Below are 21,403 nucleotides of genomic sequence, written 5' to 3' on the forward strand. Positions count from 1 at the left end.
AGAGCTCGGGCCACAGCATGATCCACATACGTAGAGCAGAACGAGGAGAACGTTAATGCCTTCCTTAACAAAAGGCAGGGAAATTAGAACTCAGTACAATTTTCGAGACAGTTTGTGTGTATAACTCTGGCCCACCTTTCTCTGCCTAAAACCGGGAGCAGACGGCCGTGAATGGTTGCGTGCTTCACGTGGCGGAACCTTGCACACTGTTAACTAGAAAGTACTTATCCTGATAAATTATTCCTGTTTTCTCAGCATATGATTTGTATACGCAATTGCGCATTGGACCGGATGCTGTCCTGTCGGCTATGGCTATTGGTTCAGAAATCCTTGTATTAAAGTATGGTGTACGCATGATATTAAATTCTTCATCAATTTATTTTTTTATTAACCGGAAATGTCTTACTGGTACAAATAATGGAAATATAATGCTTCCTGTTACGCTAAGAGACTGACTTTCTTTCACTTGATCGTAGACTCATTCCGGAATCACCCAGATGGCTTCTGTCCCAGAACAAAATCAAAGACACAATGGCCATTCTCCAGCGGATCGCAAAAACCAACGGCGTGGAAGTGCCGGCAGATCTGGAGACGGATCTTACGGTAGGTCACCAACTTTTTCCTCAGATGTCGACCGCTCATCCGTCGACAGTACTCATCGTCGAAGTAAACGTGCCGTTTATGCAGACTCCTAACATACCCGCCAAAGAGGTTAGCAAAATTGTGTTAGCGTTGCAAAGTTCATATATATATATATATATATATATATATATATATATATATATATATATATATATATATATATATATATATATATATATATATATATATATACAAGAAGAAAGGGGTTAACCGAGGGGCCCGATATTTATTAGTCATATCATAAGAAGCCAACAAACACACACTGACACCAAGGACAACATAGGGAAAATTACTTGTGCTTAGTAAATGAAATACAGAAACGATAAATTAATGGAAATTAAAGTGGATCCACTTCCACTTTAATCCACTTTAATTTCCATTAATTTGTCGTTTCTTTATTTCATTTACTAAGCACAAGTAATTTCCCCTATGTTGTCCTTGGTGTCAGTGTTTGTTGGCTTCTTATGATATGACTATATATATATATATATATATATATATATATATATATATATATATATATATATATATATATATATATATATATATATATATATATATATATATATATATATATACATATATATATATATATATATATATATATATATATATATATATATATATATATATATATATATATATATATATGTATATATAAAGAAGAAGGGAGACCAAGAGACCGCGGTAACGAAAATCGGACCCCTTCTCATCGTTCATTGCAAAGCGAGCGTCTCGACTCCGGCAGGTGTTTGATGCCTTCATGTAGCATACAAGAGTTTTTTATTCAGCTGCCTGCTCCTAAATGTTGACGTACTACGCGATGCCTTCGATCAAATGGTTGTTCATACGTCGCGATGGCCGGAGTGGCGCTGGCTAACACTGCGAGGCGTGCTAGATAAGTACCCAAAAATGTGGATGCGGGAACAGCCGCCACCTTTAGCACAGGTTGGTAGTGTAATGAACGCGTATTGCGGAGGTTGTGGGCTCGGATCCCACCGGCAGCAAGTTGTTTTATCGTCCAGTATCATTTCCTTCTAGCTTATCATTTTTACACTTCAATAAAAACTACGAATAACGTTCACTATAGTTTAGGCTTGTCACAGGCGCTCGTGAAATCCCATTATGGGGCAATTAAGAGCACCAGCCCACCTGCTGGCATTTCTGTCACAACATTCTCTTTTCTCGCATTTTTAGCTGGTATTTCATGAAGATTACGCAGCAGCATTCAATACGTGGTACAGCGCTTTCGTCTCTGCAACCTCCATGCATCATTCCCCTCGCTTAGGCTCTACCAAGCTCGATTTGACATATTTATTGAAGGCACCACGGGTATTGTTTCGCGAATCCGCTTGCGGAAATGCTGTCGAAAATAACGAACAAACCTTAACATTTATTCCCCTAAGCGACCTTTTTCTGCTTGTTCCTTTATTTTGATCTTTTCATTACTTTAATCTGCACGTAGTTCTTTCCTCCTTTCTTTCAAGAAAGTACAAACGAAGATTGCCGAAGAAAAGGAAATTGCAGCCGCTAGGACGTTTGACCTATTCCGGAAAGCTCGCATCCGCAGGAACATCCTCATCATCACCGTAAGCTGGTAAGTAGTCGCGACACAGGTCACCTGTGTCTTACGCGCCGTTACTCGATCTTCCAACCTTCCCTCGTATACCGTTCTCAAGTGCCGCCCCCTGGAGGTGCTACGAGGCGATGCTTTACCAGCCTTGTGCGCACACACGCAGGGTAGCCAACGGCTGCGCCTACTACGGCCTGCACATCAACGTGACCAACATGAGCGGCAACGAGTTCCTCAACTTCTTCCTGCTCGGCCTAGTCGAGCTGCCGGCCTCGGTGGTGGGCTGGTGGACCATGGAGTATTTTGGTCGCCGCTGGAGCAACGTGGCGCTACAGCTCCTCGTGAGCGTCGCCTGCATAGCGTCCTGCTTCATACCTACGGGTGAGCAGCTCCATAAAGTTCTTGTCCTCGTGCTTAAATTAGCCATACCATCCCTGAAGCAGGAACTATTAGAGGTCTCGCACACGAACAAAATGAAACGGTCCTTCACCTTTAATGAGTTTTCTCAACAGTTATTTATGTGCCACAGAACCTCTAGAGAAGACCCTCTATTGTGTGCTGCCTAAAATGGAGCTCCTATGGAGCCGCTCCTCCAGCTTACGTTGCGACTGTGCTGCGTGTCCAACGCAGGCCTGCAACCATTTAGTAATCCGGAAACATGCTTGAAATATGTTCTTCTGCTCATCTGCACAAGGGCACATGCAAGCGAAAGCTGACATTTGGTTCATCGACGAAATGATGTCGAGAACCTTCAGACAGGCAACGATGCCAGAGCAGCACTCTGACGTATCGTAGCAGTGGTGACGGGCCACCCATCACTACAGGATGAAAAAATATTCGAAAATATTCGCTTAGTAATATGCCCTTATATGTTATAACAGTGGCTGTAAGAAGGCTTTTACGTAGATTAACTGAAGAATGCCCTAGTCACTAACAACTCTATCTTGTTTTGTTTTTTATGATATCGACAGCACATTGCTTTAGGTTAAGACGTAATATTGCGGTCCATAATCTAGTATCTGCACAACTGCGCGTCCCACGCACGCGTTTTGCTGCGTCTAATAAAAAAGATTTGTGGTTATGCTCATCCGGCTTACGCCTTCCTTGGCTTTTGTCGGTTCTCAGTTTTGTGTCCGCATGAACGGCCAGTGATAAAGTGACCGCTGTTAATCTCTCTCTCTCTCTCTCATTGAAGTGCACGCCCGAACAAACAGAGCGTCATTCACGTCCATTGCAGAGGCCGTAGTCGCCGGCGTCACGGCGTCGCTGGTGGCCAAGTTCGCGTGCGCGGCCTCCTTCATGATCATGTACCAGCAGGCCGCCGAGGTAATGCCCACACCACTGCGCGCGTTCGCACTGGGCGCCTCCTCGGCCTTCTCGTCGGCCTTCAGCATCTGCATGCCCTACATCATCTACCTCGTGAGTGGCCTGCACCTTTTTTTGTTTCTACTCCCCTACTCGACTCCCTGCTACCTTATAAACCTACGATTTTTCTTTTGCTTCTTCTTCTTTGCTTTGTTTACGAAACTATCCACTTGTACCGTGTGCAAAAAAACAAAAAAAAAGGGGGGGGGGGGGGGGGAGCTCGCTCCTTAACACCATTGTATCTTTCGTCGTTTATCAAACCGAAGCTTTCTTAACAAAGCCAATCCAGAACTTCCTGACCGTGGTTGCTGCCGTGTCCGATAGGCGCGTAGCGCATGCGCCCGGGACCACGTGTGCGCGCGCCAATCGCCATTATGCCCTGGACGCAAGAACAAAACTGAAAAATGAAAAATGTATAACAATGATAAGCAGTCAAGCTTACCGCCGTCTTGCACGTCGTACTTCTCTCTCTCTCTCAGTATGCATCCGCCATCGCCACTCTTCACTTCTACAAACTCACCTTCGCCCTCGTGGCATCGCATGCGTCGACTTCTCGCCGTGTACAACCGCGCGAAGTGTCATTGGCATTTCGGCTTAGCTTGCGAACGGTGCATATAGCGCCATAAACGTAAGCATTAAATAGCCATACTGTTGTTACCGCCATATTGCATAAATAAAAACATTGCATGACCCTACAAAGTTCCATATAGATGACAATAAAAAACAATTGTACGCATCGCGTTTAGTTTTATAGCATTAGCTAAACGCTACGTGAAACCTACGTTTCGAAAATTCCGAAATAATTGGCTTTATATATATATATGCATTCATCATTGTAGTATTTTCGCCTCTTTTTCCTGGTACTCGTCTCCCACCTTCCGAACTTCTTCAATCACAGCCGCGTCCCATTTCTTCCCGAGGCCGCTGTTATCATAAACCACACACGGTATGCACCAATTTCCACGTAGATTATATACAGTGGTGTGACTTCCGTGTGTGGCACGATAACAGTTATCCGCCTCGCAGTGGAGATTGAAAGGAGTAGGCCGAGGAGGGACGGACGATGCGAAGCCGTCAGAGAAGGAGGGTTCGTGCGCGCGCAAAGCTAAACGCAATCCTAGGTGTTACAGAAAGACATGCTGGACAGAATGAAACTGAGAGGGAGGGAAGGAGAGAGAGAGAGAGAGTCAGGCGAAGCTGGTGGCGTTCGGGACTCCGCGCGCGCAGCGAGTTATCCGAGTCGTTACCCCGGGGAGCGATGAGGCTGACAAACCTACGCACGCACCAATTGAGCGTTGCGACAGGTGGACCCGTACAGGACATAAAAAAACAACTATACGGCGCCCCGCTACGCCGTGCAGTAAAGAGGTACCTACGCTGCAGGGTGAGCACATTTAATATGAAGCAGGATATAAGATTAGACGCGAAGCAGAAGAAACACAACGCAGTTTCGAAATTCGGTTACAGTACAGAACTAGGAAGACTCGAGATATTTGTAATCTGTTTCCTCTCGCAGTCGTACAGGCCTGACTGCCGTACACCTATAGCTGCTTTTATTTTTTATCTTTTTGCTTCGCATGAAGCGCTGTTTGACCGAGTTTATAGCACTTCGAAACGCGGTAGCAGTATTGAAATATGACGCCATTTCTCTGCTTGAAATCAGCGAGACGTAACAGTTACAAGGGTATGTGCAGACAGCATCACACCAGTTAAGCCCAGATAGAAAACTTCAAAGAGCGAACCACTAAAATCAGGGTTCAGCATGGATACTGAGAGAGGCGAACAGTCTAGAAGCGATGGGCGGAAAAATCTGCCGAGTACTTTCGGCGAAAAAGCGTGGGCACTGCGGTATTTTATCATCAAAGATCTCTACCGGCATTTTGGGGACTCAGCCGCAATTAAGCGAGAAATTAATTAAGTAATTATTAATTAATTAGTTAATTAATTAATTAATTAATTAATTAATTAATTAATTAATTACCGAACTTTCATTGACATATAATGGTGCTTCGGCCTAGTTAATGAGAAAGAAATTGGGAAAAGGGTAGGTGTGTCGGTGGTGCCGACTCAGTATTAGACGCGGTGAATGACGTCCTTCTCCCTCGGAAAGGCCATTAGAGGCTGTGATACCTGAAGGCGAAGCATATTTCTGGAAACAGCAGAAGTGTTAAGAATTTCCAATCGCCTTTACTGTCGTCCAATATGTAGCCGGCATGATGGACTTTCCTGAGGTGGCCATGCCGAGAACGATGATCTGGATATTGTGATGAGCTTTTTGCAGCGTAACAACACTCAGATTGCATGGTTACATATGCCACGTGTGCTGACAGCCTTCCTACGCTTCCTACTGAAACTGCGACCCCAATTCTAGGTGTATCCCTCGTGGCACTGTTTTACAGCGAAGCTGTCAAGGGCTACTTTCCCCACTATCGTGTTCACGTGTAGAAAAAAATGCTGGCCCGACCCGCAGCGGAGGTGCAGGTTGCCATTAAGGGAGCCCATATAATCAGCTTCGTTAGTCATCCTTCTTCGCAGAGTGGAAGGGCACTGAGTTTTTTTTTTTTTGGGGGGGGGGGACGTTGTTGGCTGGACCCGTAAGCTGGTTCCCCACTAAGCTATAACCCGATCTGAAATGCGACGTCATATCTTGGAGCGCTTGAATCTTCAGCACGCGGCTGAGTTTCCCTCTCCTCCCTTTCGCTTAAGTTTACGAGCAGGTCAGCAGCAAGCATTCACGAGTACGATACACGACTGTCCCAGCTTTAGAGAGTGGTGCGGGAGCAGTACTGCACGGGAGCAATGATCTGCACGTACTGCATTAACATGCAGGCTCAAAGGCAGCACAAATAGTGGCTCCACGTTTGCTTATACTTTTCACTGACCCTCAGCTCTGCTGACTGCACTTCCACGATCTCCCTTTCCTCTTCAGTGGCATTGTTGTACCGTATATATCTTCGACCTGATATCTAGGTGAGCACGCTAGATGGAGGAGTTGGAAAGCTTCCCGAAACCTTGACGTTACAACGAAGGCACGTGAGGCGACATTCGCATAGGCGGGCCAGCAGCTGCGACACGTTATCTTACAGAGCTCCGAGCAGATCGATGCGCGCTTTATGCGAAACTTTAAAGCGCGCGCTGTTGTTTTATGGCGTGAGAGCCCTTTGGGAACGCGCATGGGCTTCCGAGAGTGCAAGCTGCTCCATATGTGAGCCAGACATGCGGGCAATCCAGAGGAGGAGACAGCAGGGACGGCCAGACGCTTGCGAAACATAACGATCCACTTTGTCGAGACTGCTCTGCTATCGGATAAAAGCGAGAGGCGTCGCTGCACAAACAAAGACGAGTGGGGCGAGCTCGCGCGAACGCAAAGAAGGCGCAAAAGAAGAAAGTAAAAGATAAATAAAATCGAGATGGCCTCGGCTTCTAAAGCCTTTAAGGTCAAGAGGACGGCACGAATGTCACTGAAGGAGCTGCATACGCTTGACACAAGGAAGCTGTAAACTTGCCTTTAACATTTTTCTTTTACCACGTGTTCTCTCGTGGCCCCATAGCACGTGCTCGCAGTAAGACCGGCATGAATTCCATTTCATGCTTACGCCCTTGCATTCACTAATCGCTCAACCGCGCTGTTTTCTTTTTTGCGACAGCCTGCCTTTAGGCATGATACATATGGGGTTACAGACACACAAACAGGTTTGTAACTGCGCTTTTAATCTTCATTGTGCTACTTATCACGCGGAGACACCATTCTAGATGCTGCCGTATACGTATTCATACGGGAAGGCACCCCGTCATCGGCAACTTGCTCAACTGCCCGTGCATAAGTTCGCAATTTTGTCGAACATGACTGCAAATAACACTTGCTAGTCGGCAAATGTATCAACAAGAATAGGTTTTAGGTAAGACTGGAAGTTCATTGGAAATGCTTTTCGCCATGGAGACAGATTATCCCTACCGATGATTCGGACTCGCGGTTTTCGAAATAAGCGCCATCTTGTGGTCATAGTGCCGCCGTCGTAATCGTCTTCGTCGTTTAATTATTTTAATGCGCTAACTGCACGCTTTTTCCAGTTCATTTGCTGGCTTAGCCCCAATATATTGTTTACTTGTCTGTTGTTGTTGTTTTTTTACTTTTGACTACATCTACTGAAGCATGTACAAAGGTCTTTCTGTCCTTCCTCAATGAGTCAGTCTCACTATATGGCGTACTTTCGTTGAGCAACGCATTGCCATTAGTGTCGGGCCCACAAGATGTTAAGGGGTGCGTTTCGAAGCGACTTCATGGCACTTGAATGCTAGTGGTGATCATATCGAAATGCCCTTAAACTGAACCTACTCGCAGCAACCGCAATCTGTCATGACAATGGAGGTGGCTGCTTGGTATGATTACTACGTGTTTGACGCAAATTTCAGCGTCATAATGAATGAATGAATGAATGAATGAATGAATGAATGAATGAATGAATGAATGAATGAATGAATGAATGAATGAATGAATGAATGAATGAATGAGCGAGCGAACAACAGTCGAGCAATGTGATGCTGATGCCCCACTCATAGTAGTTGTGGGATGTGTACATACTGGCGCGCGTATAGTACAAACAGATCATTAAAATTTAAAAACTTTGGTGGACGCTTAAGCTGCGCCTTTAATAGAGGAACGCAATAGCATCTAAAGATCCCTGACTGCTTCTCACGCTTCCCGGCAACTGCAGCTTATTTAACCATAATGTTTATCGGGAAGCGCTGGCGGCGAACGCTATGCACGATGGCGAGCTTTCTGGTAGAAACGCTGCCTCTTGCGTGGGCCGACCCCGGAGTTAGTGCATAGCCGCTCCAGAAAAATTACACCATATACAGGTTTCTATTATTGTTTCGCATTTTTAATATTTCAGTCTGAGAATATTTAACATAAAAGGCGTGCGCTATGATTGTTTTGTTTCATGACATTTGTTTGTGGCCTGCCATTCACAAAATTCCGAGGAACAAATTTGTGCAGAATGTAAGACAAAGTGTGAGCAACTTTGGTGATATAATGGTGTGGCAATATAACCTGCATATACCGCATGTCATATAGCAAGGTGTGGCATATACATATACCTTAATATATCTGCCAATTTTCGCTTACGGGACCGATTTTGATTTTCTGCGACACAGGGCCCTCAACGCTATCGCGTGTAAAGGGCGAAAACCAGGACTGACATAGATGCTTGAGCAGCAACTGGGACGAGGTACGCTTGATGTGGCCCTGTCACACTTCAACGGACTTCCTCACTTTCCTTTAACGAGTCCGTTAGCTCCTGCGTCGCGTTTTAAGGCGAAAGCCTTAGATCTCAATGCTTCAAGGTTGTGTTTTGAGGTACATAAAATATCACATGACCCAAGGACGGCCAGAAGCAAACCAAAGCATGTCCAGCCGTGTACAAAAGATGATTAATGATTAGCGAAGTTAATTAATGATTGATTAGAGATTGCATTGTGGTGAATCAAGGTCGATTAAGTTGGATAAAAGAGGAGGAGGGTGCATTCAGGTGAATTACAGCATGCTTTACAAGGCTTTCGCCTTCACGTCTCTTGAGCGATAGCTAAGGACACCTGCGATTTCATTCTAGGGACGCTACGGAAACTGGATTCCCTTCCTGTTCCTCGGTGTACTGGCAGCCGCGGCTGGCATTTCGGCCGCGTGGCTTCCAGAGACCAACGGCTACGCGTTGTGTCAGACCATCGAAGACGCCGACGAGTTCGGCAAGGGCCAGCAGTTCTTCTCGCTCAACAGGTGCGTTGCAAACCGCCAAGGAATCACCCGTTTGTGTGAATACCTTCAGAGGGAGACCAGAGTATCCCTTCAGAGCTCTGTCTTCATTAGTTTTGTACTAGCATGTAGATTCTTATAAAAGAAAATAACAAAGTTTCATTTTTTTATGAAGCGACAAATCTCCAATGGTGGTAAGCCAGCTTGACATCATGGATTTCATTGTTCTTTTTCTGTTCGTATTCAGGCCGTCGTGACTCAGTAAATCTTTTCTAACCTTGTTAAGTTCACTTTCTGGCTCTTGTAGAATACAGTGTAGCCTACCTTAGCAAATAAAGGATTAACTGGTTCCTAGAAGGCGCCGTCAGAATTCATGACGTCACGATGAGCTAGTGCCGCAGCTTCAAAGCGGCGGCGCCACCAGTCTCTCGTTACTACCTCTTTTCTGGCTTATCAAACGCTTTCTCGCTGTGATAGTGGATTTTTCGGTATCATCGAAGTATAATTTACTACAGCACAGAACAAATTAATAATAATAATATTTGGGGTTTTACGTGCCAAAACCACTTTCTGATTATGAGGCACGCCGTAGTGGAGGACTCCGGAAATTTTGACCACCTGGGGTTCTTTAACGTGCACCTAAATCTAAGCACACGGGTGTTTTCGCATTTCGCCCCCATCGAAATGCGGCCGCCGTGGCCGGGATTCGATCCCGCGACCTCGTGCTCAGCAGCCCAACACCATAGCCACTGAGCAACCACGGCGGGTCCCAGAACAAATTATCACTGTCTTTGGGGTCCCTTTAAAATGCTTAAAAGGACATCAAGTTTAAAATTTTTGATAGCGATGACGATCATCACGATGATCATCATTTCTATTGACACCCCTTTGAAACATGGCGGCGACAGATAGTCACCAAGCTTGCTTAAACTAGTCAGGTTTTACATACGTCGAACGTCTCTCCAACGAAATGACCTGTAGTATAATGAAGGCATAATTCTGTCCTAGTTCTATAGTGAGTGGTGCGGTGCATGACCTTTTGCAACGAAGTGACCTGTGTAACAATCGATTTCGGACTTCCCTAGCACTTCGCTATAAAGGCGTTCGACTGTACATCCATTGGTGTCTAGCAAGCATCGCTCCTTGATCTCGGTTTTAAACTCTTCATTTAGACTCTTCATTAAACTATTCATTAGACTCTTCATTTAAAACCTATATCGCTATATTGCACTAATATCTATGCCTGTAATGTCCCCGCGCGGCCCTGTAGATTTCTTTCCTGCATTTATTCGCCCAATACCATAAATGTATCTGTCTTATCTCGACCGCTGAACAGGCAATACTCCGATCCGCTTTGAATGCCAGTGCTTCTAGTAGGTGAGTGTCCCCTATGAGTCTTACTGAGTGAATATATCTGCTGAGTAGGCAATTTCCACACCTGGGAACGCACTTTGTAACGCTTCATTTCTTTTTCCCTTCTCACACCTTTCACTTAAACTAGTGACTACAGACAATATACGGAACCCGGTAGTGGCTTCATGGATGAGATTTATGAATGTTTATCATCAGAATATTGAACTTGCTGTCACCGTTGTGCAATCCACTTTCTATGTCATCATCATCACTCATCACACCTTTATGTCCCCGTTCCCACTACCCCTGTGCACAGTAGCAGGCTAGAGCGCGTTAATTCAGGCCGACCCCCCTCTGGCTTCTTTCAAATAAATTCTCCCTCTCTCTTCACTTTTCGAGAACGGACAGGACGCTCCTACATCGCCGTTATCCCCAAGATCGAGCATTCAGTGAGACAGATAAGAAAACAGAAGTAGAAAGTGCAATTTATTGTTACAAAATTACAACCCCAGATGACTAATACGACTCCTGCCACAATTAATAAGGCTAGACTGGAGAGATCAACGAGCACAATGAAATTGTTGGATCTGTGGCCAACAACAACTGCTCATAAACGTGATATTTATTGCTGCAAAGGAGCCTTTGTAAGTCATACAGTTGACCGATACCAGAATAGAAAGTGAGTTCAATGTTAATGTTGTTGATGTCGTCGTCGTCATCGTCGTTGTCGTTGTTTGGCGTGATGATGACATTCTATGTTAGCACCATTACCGTTTTGAAGTCAATACGTAACTTTCCATCAAGCGTGGCATTGCGTGTTTTGTGTATCTATAGTGTGTATCCCAATAATACAGAAACTCGAATGAAGGTGGAGGCTTGAAGTGATGAACAGTGGTGGAACAAGGAATTCAACAAGCAGTAGAACAAGAAACAATTATTTTTGTCTCCTTTTGTCTTTCTGATCTTTTGCAACTTTTGATATGTTTCTACTCTTCCCATGTGAAAAGGAGTGGGCGGCAACATCTATCGGTATTAACATATATCTGCTTAGTTACGCGACTAAGAAAAAAAATGGCCCCGGAGTAACTTATGTCGCGAGGCACAGGTGAGAAAAAAAAAGAACAGAAAGAAGGCAGGGATGTTAACAAGGAAAGGTTCTGGTTGGAAACAGGCAAATAGAAGCAAGAGGGAAAGAGAGAGATGTAGAGCGGTAAATGTGAGCACGTGCGTGTACAGCACCCAGCAGCCAAAGGCGCTCACAAAAGGCAGTCATTTTCAAATAGCACAAAAATACCTTCGCTGCCTCCTCAACCGATCATGAGCGGGTATCTTATCCCAGTAGTATCTGCATGCTCAAGTGTGCTAAACCACATGTTAAGCATGCACATGCATCTTTTGGTAGACGCGCACGTTGTTTTCTGCCAATGGATGATCACCTCTTCGCTGCGTGCACTGAACATTTACTGTCATTGTACACCAAGTCGAGGACAGTAGCACAAGAGGTGGTATATGTTCCCTTCGCAGCCGCCGACATTAAGTTCAGCACTGTAATTAAGCCATTCCGATTAGTGCTGAATCAGCTCAGGTGGAGATAACTCCTTAACCATTCATGGCCGCCACAAGAGATGCTTCACGTCGGTTCAGCCCGGATGGAGGTTCGAGTTGAAGCGAAGGGCTTAGTTTGTGCAGTCTGGGTCGACCTAATGCGACGTATTCAACTCGGTTAACGAGAGTATATGCGCCAGACAGCCAAGCTGCCTCGCAGCCTCTGTTTTAGATAGTATAATGGGAACGCAGTATATACGTAAATATACATAATATACATAAATAAATAAATTTATATACATACACATACATAAATCATTGCCTTTCTCTATTAAGAGGTGGTGAATGAATTTCTGTCAATTCCCACGTCAATTGTCCACGTATTCCACGCCAGAGGAACGACTGCATACATTGCAATCCCATCTTTTAGTGGCAGAAGACGTCCCTTTTCCACGACTATTTGTGTCGACCATCTGAAGTGTATTGTGGAGAGCCGCGAGTTCTGTAGCTGTAAATGTTGTGGCACGCGAAGTCTTGAACCGTCGTGTACATCGGTGAAACGGCGAAACCATCGCATATGCCGCGTCTCTGAAAAACTAGCTGCTTTTTTCTGCGAGTCATGTACTGGTAGTTTAATGGATCAATTTTTCTTTTCCTATCGTCTGGGCACTGCCTCATGTTTTGCTTTCTGTTTTTCTCCCGCAGGTTGAAAGACAAAAAGAAAGACTACGACAAGGCAGGCCACAAAGAAAAAGAAATGGAGCCCATGACGAAGTCCTCAGACGTAAAAGTCTGATCGCATCGCATCGTCTGCATTGTTTGTTTTGTATTTGTTTTTTTTTTCGTTAAGTTCCCAATTCGTACTGGCCGTTCCGCCTCGGTTTCATAGCTGAGCGTGCGATTGGACGTTCGGTTACGTTGACACCTCCTGGCATGTGGTTAAATACCGTCCCCTTCATTACCACACAATGCTGGACATGCGCTAGCATTCGACGAACATCACCACAGCTTCATAAAAAAAATGAGTTTTTAGCGAACTATTCTGTATGCGCACGTGAGAATCCGGCGCAAAGAGCGCAAACGAGTCAGTCTGAAACAAGTCTTGGAGTGATATTTTGCTCAAACGTCCTTGGCAGCTCGTTGTTTAGCGCACGCATCATCTACGTACCTGTTAAGTTACGACCAGGAAAATATAGACGAATCCAATAATCAGTAATGCTTCGCTTATAGTCCAGACACTCGCCTTTGTCGAGACCTTCACACCCACTAAATTCGAGTGCACTTTCAGCATGCAACGCTCCTCGCATCTACATATAGGGCACTTAAAAACAAAATGGTCATCCTTCTAATGCAGGCCGGACCGCATGAGAAGATCCTGACACTCACGTTGTTTCGCTCACAAAAGCCATCTCATCAACATTCAACAGATTATGTCTTGATGTCATGCTTGAATTACATAGATTTCTTTTTTTTTCATGCCAGCTTTTATGAACGTCGCATGTTTTTATTTTACCTTCCATTGCTGTGTAGGGAGAGTCTGTCTTGTAATTTTCAAACCAGATTCCTTTTACGTTGGTAGCACTCTGGTCACACGAAACAAGTCGCAATGCTCTATGTCGAATAAGTGGATTCAAATAATGGCGCACGACTTTCTGTCCTCCTAGTTCCGAATAGAAATTTTACAGAGAATAAAAGATGGAATTCAAAGTTCTCCTGAACCGACACTTGGTCTCAAATGCATTCCTCGAACTGGTGCACGGAGTATTCTTTTATTCAGTTTGCCGCAAATATGAAAAAAATCTGGTGATTTCAGCCATCCCGTTGGTTCTGAACTCGTTTGGGTACTACCTCAACTACTGCAAACATCCCCAAGTTCTTGAAAAATCCGAGGAAATCCGAGCATCTTATGAGTTATGAATGCAAAAGCATCATTGTCCAACTGATTGCCGCTGAGCAGTCCAAGTTTTGCGCTGCGAGTAACGTACCAGAGCAGCACGTGCTGCCCGAGCCATCAAGCAGCAGCAGCAGCCTGCGGTGCCAACGCCGCATGCCACCGATGTCCTGCACGACGAGGGACCAAGGAAGCAGCAGCGGTCACCAAGGCCAAGGAGCGCACAGCAGCTAAGCCCAGTGGGAGAGAGAGAGAGAGATAGAGAGAGAGATACGGACCGCCTGACGGCTTACGAGAGCGAGAGTGAGGGTGACGCGGCGTCGCAGCGACGCCTTCTCCCCTCACACAACACTTGGCGCGCTATCGCCCAGCAGGTGTTCCGTCGAGGCGAGGTGCGCTCGTGACGTCACGTCGCAGTCAATGTAAATTTAGAAGGCATACATCGAGAGTATATCTGTAAGTGTTCCGTTCAGGCGTTCAGTGAGGCCGTTAGTTTGAGGGTGGTATGCTGTCGTGAACTTGTGTTTCGTGGCACAAGAGCGATGTATATCTTCAATAACCCGAGATAAAAAGTAGCCGCCCCTGTCTGTGAGAGGCTAGCGAGGAGCTCCGTGGTGTAAGATGACGTCTTGGAGCAGGAAGTCTGCGACGTCGATAGCAAAACTGGCCTGGATGGCTCGAGTGACGGCGTAGCGGGTTGAATAATCCGACGGCGATGTACTTATTTCCAGCTCTGGAGATAGGGAAAGGGCCCAACAGGTCATGGCCAACACGATAAAACGGTTCGGTGAGTATATCAATTGACTGGAGGGTTCCAGCCGGAAGCAAAGCAGATTTCTTACTACGTTGGCATGGTTCGCAAGCAGCGACATAACGTCGCACGGTACGGTAGAGTCCAGTCCAGAAAAATCGTCGCCGGACACGGTCGTAGGTCTTTCCAGGTGGCCAGCGGTGGGGACATCATTGGGTTGTGCGAGTACAGTTGCCTGGAGATGAGATGGAACGACTATCAGCAGTTCACGTCCTTCGGTGCGCATATTTCGGCGGTGTAAGATGTCATCCAAAACTAGGAACAAGCTAAGCAAGGGGCCTGACGGGTGAGAACGGAGGCGGCTGATGAGGTCGCGCAAGGATGTATCACGTGCTTGCTTCTCGCCGATGTGGTGGAAGGCGGAGAGCGTGAATATTCCAGCAGTTACATCACTGGAGTCAGGAGCGTCGACGGGGTGCCGAGACAAACAGTCGGCATCCTGGTGTAGCCTAGCGGAATTGTACACCACTGTGTGAAGTCTTGAAGACGTAGCGCCCAGCGACCTAGACGACCCGTTGGATCCTTAAGTGTCGAGAGCCAACAGAGAGCGTGATGGTCCGTGGTGACAGTGAAAGGTCGACCGTATAAGCACGGCCGGAATTTGCTTACTGCCCATACGAGTGCGAGACACTCGCGCTCTGTAATGAAGTAATTGCGTTCAGCGTGTGATAGCAGGTGACTTGCGCACGCAATAATTTTGCCACGCCCTGCAGGTTGACGCGGAGCAAAACCACGCCAATTTCATAGCCACTATATACGGACCTCAGGTGGGGCAGATGGGTCGAAGTGAGCAAGAATTGGTGGAGTAGTGAGCAGGGTGATAAGGCGCTGAAAGGCAGCGGCTTGGTCAGGACTCCATGAAGAGGGGTCGTCTTTCTTCAGAAGATCAGTCAGAGGCCGAGCAATGTACGCAAAATTTCTGACAAATCGACGAAAATAAGAGCATAAGGACCTGTTTACGCTCGAGCCACCCATCGCCGCAAGCCGCACCACACGCTTGCGGTTGCGCGAAAAATTGCACGTATCCAGCACTTCGGCACAAATTACCGTTTACATTGTGTACACAGTGTATACATTACACATTGTAAACCGAAATTTGTGCACAAGTGTCTGATATGTGCAATCTTTCGCGTGACCGCATGCGTGCGGTGCGGCTTGCATGCGGCGACGGGCGGCTCGAGCGTAAACAGGCGCTAAGCCTATAAAGCTGCAGACGTCTTCGGCACAGGTCGGCACAGGAAAATCGAGAACAGCACGAACTTTTGCGGGATCGGGGCGGTCGCCAGATGAGTCCACGAGATGACCGAGGATAGTAATTTGGCGAAAAGAAGGTGCCGGGGTCGCGCGGATGGGTCAAGACGACTGTCAACCGGCTGCGGTGTCGCGGACATTGACGGTCCGGGTGCGCCGGGTGCTGACGCTATGCTTAACCCAGCGGCCTGGTCGTCTGTCAGCATGGTAGGACGGCCGAGAACAAGCCCGCTGCGGAGTTCCGTCTTGTGCAATACCCAGCACCTCCACCGAAAATGAAACGGGTAGAGATATAAGGTTAAATGGGACAGTGTTTACTTTGCAGAAAATATGGCCGACACAACCAGTATAGCCGAACATAAAGTTAGCCCCACTACGTAATCTTGTCTTTTCTTGTCTTGTGTCCCAGACAGTGGCGCGTACCCACTAAGGGGGATTGGCCAAGAAGCAGGCGGTTTTCCGTAAGGTTAGAAGTATAGAGAAACTATATTTGAATAGTGGAGCGTGGGACGATAGAACTGTAATTTAGACTTGCAATGAAAATATTGGTAAGAATTTTGATAAAATAATTTAACGTAAAGAAATGAAATAATAGAAACTATGGATAATTGTAGAAAATCAGCAAGGTACTCTTCTTGTCTCTCTAATAAAATTGTAAACTGCAAGAAAAGCATCTAATCTCTTTCGTCTTGTTAGTGATCGTCGTATTTGTCCCTCTCGTGGCACCGTGACATTATTAAGCTGAATTAGATCGATATACCATTCGTATAGAAGCCCGTCATCATTTCCTGCGTGCCAATGTGCGATATTTTTAATTAATAATATGAGTTGTATGCAAACAGATGTTGGCGCCTGTCAGACGGCTCTTCTTTTCTTAATTCAAAGATGATCGTTTCCCATGTGCCAATACGTGACATTGTTGCATGCGAAATGGCCAACGAAAGTCCCACTGCTGTTTTTTCAACTTGAATCGCCCGCACCAGAACAGACAAGCTGACGTAATTCCCACGTGATCTGCCTGTCTTCCGCTGCCAATCAACCACTGCTGACCTCGCATAAGAAGTATCATAGTCCAAATTAAATGGCGCCACGTTTTTGTAGTTCTGTCGCTAACAAAATTAGTGTTCTCACGGTGAATGAAGAATTCGTTATTCCAAAAAGCATAATCTTTTAATCTAGCTCGACTTCATATTTCCTATTATTATTCTTTTAAAGCTATGTGAAGCAGACAATGATGCCGGATATAGCACAGAGGAAGTTAACTGTTGCCTTTTTGATTCAAGTGTTGAAATAATAATGAAAGCGAACGTGAAAGTGGTCGAAAAGACAACTTGCCGCAGGTAGGGGTGCAACCCGCATCTTCAGCTTTACCCACGCAGTTGTCTACCAATTAAGTCACCGCGGTGCCCATCCTCCCGTCAACTTTCATGACAGGAGGTGCTGAGAGTGTTAATTAGCGCCACTCACGGCCATGGCGGCGGATGTAGAACGTTGTGGCAACTACAGGCATCCCTGTACGCGAAATTAAGAGCAGGAAGCAGCGTACGAGGGTCTATTGGCCAATTGACTGTTTTAATTTCGCGCTCTGTATACACTCCTAAAAATGTTTGCAGCCTTTGGGTTACATTTTGTCCCACAATGATAATCGTCATCTGTCTTGCCCGCATTTTCTTTCTTTAACGCTGCGAGCCCGGTACTTCCTGGTCACGAACGGCTTGCGCGTTATCAGCTCGACAAGGCATTCTCGGCAGGAAAGTAGCGAGCGCCGAGTTTTCAAGAAAGGAAACGCAAGCAAGGCAGATGACGATTATCGTTGTGGGACAAATATACACCTTCAAGGGTGCAACTGTTTCAAGAGTGCATTCTTTAAAATGTTTCCACCCTTTCGGGCTTATCTTGTCCCACAACACTCTTTCACGCCACATTTCACTCTGTGTCATATTTACCTGGCACACGTTAAGAGGAGACGTTCGGGCAGAGCCGTCGCCGGCAAGTCTTTGTAAGGCTAGACCCTGGCCTGTAGCCATCATCGGCATCATTTTCCTCTATCTACAACCTCGTGCAAAGATCACTAAATGCTATATATAACTACGACGACGACAACCGATGATAACGGTGATTACGATGACGACGATGACCAGACAGTGCTTCACTGAACGCACTTGCGAGGCAGCAAAGAACTGCCTTTGCATGGGGAACCAACAAAAATAGGAAAGTTATATGTATGTCACGTGTTCAAGGGGCACGACTGCCTGTGATTATCAGAAATATGGGGGATTCGAGATAAAATTATTGCTTGTGCTTTCCACGCATCAAACGGCAGTGGATGACATGAGAATTTTCGCGATAATCGCTCATTTATTAATTAATTAGGAAAATTACATTACTCAACTTTATTCATTTTAGAGGAACGCTGCGATTGCGGAGTTGAAGTCGGCCAGTACTCGAAAGCATAGCGGTTTTCTAGAAACTTCGCGTTTCTGTAAGCTAGTCGCATGGTACAAGCACGGACTCAAAATGTGCCGTGAAACGCATTATTCCTGTAGTCAGCACCTTTCAGCCTATGAATTTTTTCCACAGTGAGGAAATATATGAACTGGTAGTACGTCACGTCAACACGTCTTCCTACGATACGCTTAGCTCGACTATGACATATGTCAGAGAAACATACACTAAGAAGCTGTCCCTTCAATTAACAACCGCATATATTCGTATATAATAGAAATACTGAATGCTATTTTTCCAATGTTGATGAGTACTTCGCTGGTATAGATGTGAAACCAATAAACAAAGTAAAGGGAAAAAACACGCTTGCGCCTCCTCCAGTCACTTACTATTTCAGCTTCCTTCGACGCGGGACAAAAATAATTGGATGCTTATGTTTCGAAAACCATCATTAAATTGACACGCCTCCCTCCATTACTCTCACTATCCCTGGTCAGCGAATACTGTGCTGTTTTTCATTTGAACAACTGCGCTCCGATTTCTCGGACTAATGGTCTTGAACTAACGGACTTCTTCAACTATGCAAGTGTGTTGTTCTCCTTCCGCCACACGGTCATTAAAAGGAACGAAGCGCTGTTCCGGACGGCCCACTTGTTTCATAACTTAGTGCTCATATAATATTTCGGGCTCAAAATGTCTGAAACATGCCTTGAGTTGCATTTCTGAAGAGCTGAGTAAGTGTAACGTATACCCTCGTGGCACATCATTAGTACTGTGCCGAAACAGTGCATCGGCTTTCCAAGGAGCCTCGCCTTAGAGGACTTTCCAAAGTCTATGAATGAGAAACGATCCACCAACGTAAACAGCGGCCAGGCCTAATGAATTAGGCAGGATTCGTAGATCAGGCGTTCCTCTGTCGCGCCGCCAAATATTTCATTACAGTGCGCCGAGCATCAGATGGATGCTTGGCTCGGCAAGTTTGTTCCGCGTTTGCATCGGGACGGCTATCGTACAACAAGGCCGTAATGACTAATGCACATACGAGACCCCGTGCACCGCAGGCTCGTTATAAAGTGGCGGTAAAGGAGTCGCGTTTCACACATGCCAAGCAGGACCTAGAGGACGCTCAGAAGGCAGCAAACCGAAGCCCCGTGATCATCTCTCCATACAATGACCGCATTCGCGATATTTCTGCTTCTTATCATCAGAACGCCGCGGATGTCGGAAGGTAAAATCTTTTAATCATTATTATTATTTTGTTATTACGTCTGTTGAAGGGAGGTTGGAGACTGTAAACGGCGCAGGCTACATATCTTCTCTTGATTGACGGATGTACACCGAACGAAGGTTAAAACGCAAACTAGAGAAATGAACATAGCGATAGCAGTTCTAGAATTCACATACGCATAACGTAGATACTTTCACGTGTCCCTTTCACGTGTCCCTCTTGTGCGGTCAAAAAAGAATATTTACATGCGTCAATCATTCGTGAGATTCATCTGTGCTCAATACAGGTGTTTACGTGTTCTTTTCATCAACAGCTGCTCACGACGAGTCACCTGCGCAGAGCTGTGCATTTCCGGCCGGCCTGGTCAGAGATGTCACCGTGAACATACTGCGAGCCTCACACGTGGTACTCTACGTGGGCGGACCCGCTCGTAAGAGATGTTCCTTAAAGCGTCGAATGTCCGTAGATGGCATCGACCAGTGTTTGAGCCAAGCTTCGCAAAGATATTCTGCACTTTTTTTTATTTTTACAGCGCACAGCGCACCCAAACGCTAAACACGAAATAATGACACACAAACACGAAGGCGCGGTGTTTATGCGTCCTTCTTTCTTTTGAGTCTCCTCTTTGCCTGCGCGCCATACGTGCTTTTTTATCGTATGAATTGCAATAACAGGTTGGCGCCTTTAGGTGGGGCACCTTACTCTTCTTCGGGGCAAGCAAAAGTAAGTGAATGTAGAAAATGCTCTCAAAAATACTGCAGACAGTTTGAGAGCAAGAACAAATGCAAAATTCCGAGCGCGAGCCAATGAACGCACCCATGCGAGTGTACAAGAACACGCACAAACGTGTACAGTTTCGCAAGAAAATGTAAATGTGATGGAAAAAGTCGGAGAACATGCACAGAACTTCATTTTCTTTTTTCAGACAAGTGGGCATATTACGCAACTACATGTAATTACACGTCTACACGACGCACGACATGACAAAAATAAATGCGTAATTTCTTGGCGTTGTGAAGAGTCTCGACGAGCCAACCTTGGGCTCGTAACGTTTCGAAGTTCTCGTTGATGCCCGGGTGACTATGCGAGATTCGGTGAGAACTTCCACCACTGGTGACCAAAAGACGAAGAAACAAAAAGGAATGTCTAGATAAAAAATTGTCCACGATATTTTCTGTTTGAGAGCGGGAGATCGGCAAATACCTTAAAGTTTATACGCACATACGGATTGTGCGAGCGTATCAAACTTCCGACCGCGATGTGACCAATATTAGTCCGAACAACGTCATCTGACTTGCGTGTAAGGTACCCCCGCGTAATGGCAATACTCATCGAAAAACCTCTCAGGGCACTATAAGTACATTACTTTTACAGTGTGGGCGCCTAACAGAAGTGACACAACCACTTCATTTTCCGTTCGTCCTGCCGTTTCATTTTAATATTTTCAGTGCTTCTGCTGTTCGTTATGAACATTCTTGAACTATATTCTTTTCGCTCTTCTAGCGCTGTGACGTCCTTGTCCGTCCGTCCGTCCGTCTGTTCGTTTT

At 45.8% G+C, this 21,403-nt stretch overlaps 1 protein-coding gene across 6 annotated transcripts in view; it reads left to right on the forward strand.

Annotated features, from left to right (window-relative positions):
- LOC139060177 (organic cation transporter protein-like) overlaps positions 1–13,948 on the forward strand; it is a 28,721-nt gene extending 14,773 nt beyond the window's left edge. For all 6 annotated transcript variants that reach the window (XM_070539113.1, XM_070539107.1, XM_070539111.1 and 3 more), the window contains exons 6-11: positions 477–603; positions 2,130–2,239; positions 2,382–2,596; positions 3,453–3,634; positions 9,193–9,356; positions 12,936–13,948. In XM_070539113.1, coding sequence (XP_070395214.1) covers positions 477–603; positions 2,130–2,239; positions 2,382–2,596; positions 3,453–3,634; positions 9,193–9,356; positions 12,936–13,026 — 889 coding nt within the window. In that variant the 3' untranslated portion in view covers positions 13,027–13,948. The remainder of the gene's footprint in view (positions 1–476; positions 604–2,129; positions 2,240–2,381; positions 2,597–3,452; positions 3,635–9,192; positions 9,357–12,935) is intronic.
- The last annotated feature ends 7,455 nt before the right edge of the window (positions 13,949–21,403 follow it).

This window comes from Dermacentor albipictus, chromosome 5 (assembly GCF_038994185.2).
Source record: "Dermacentor albipictus isolate Rhodes 1998 colony chromosome 5, USDA_Dalb.pri_finalv2, whole genome shotgun sequence".
NCBI classification, from domain to species: Eukaryota; Metazoa; Arthropoda; class Arachnida; order Ixodida; family Ixodidae; genus Dermacentor; species Dermacentor albipictus.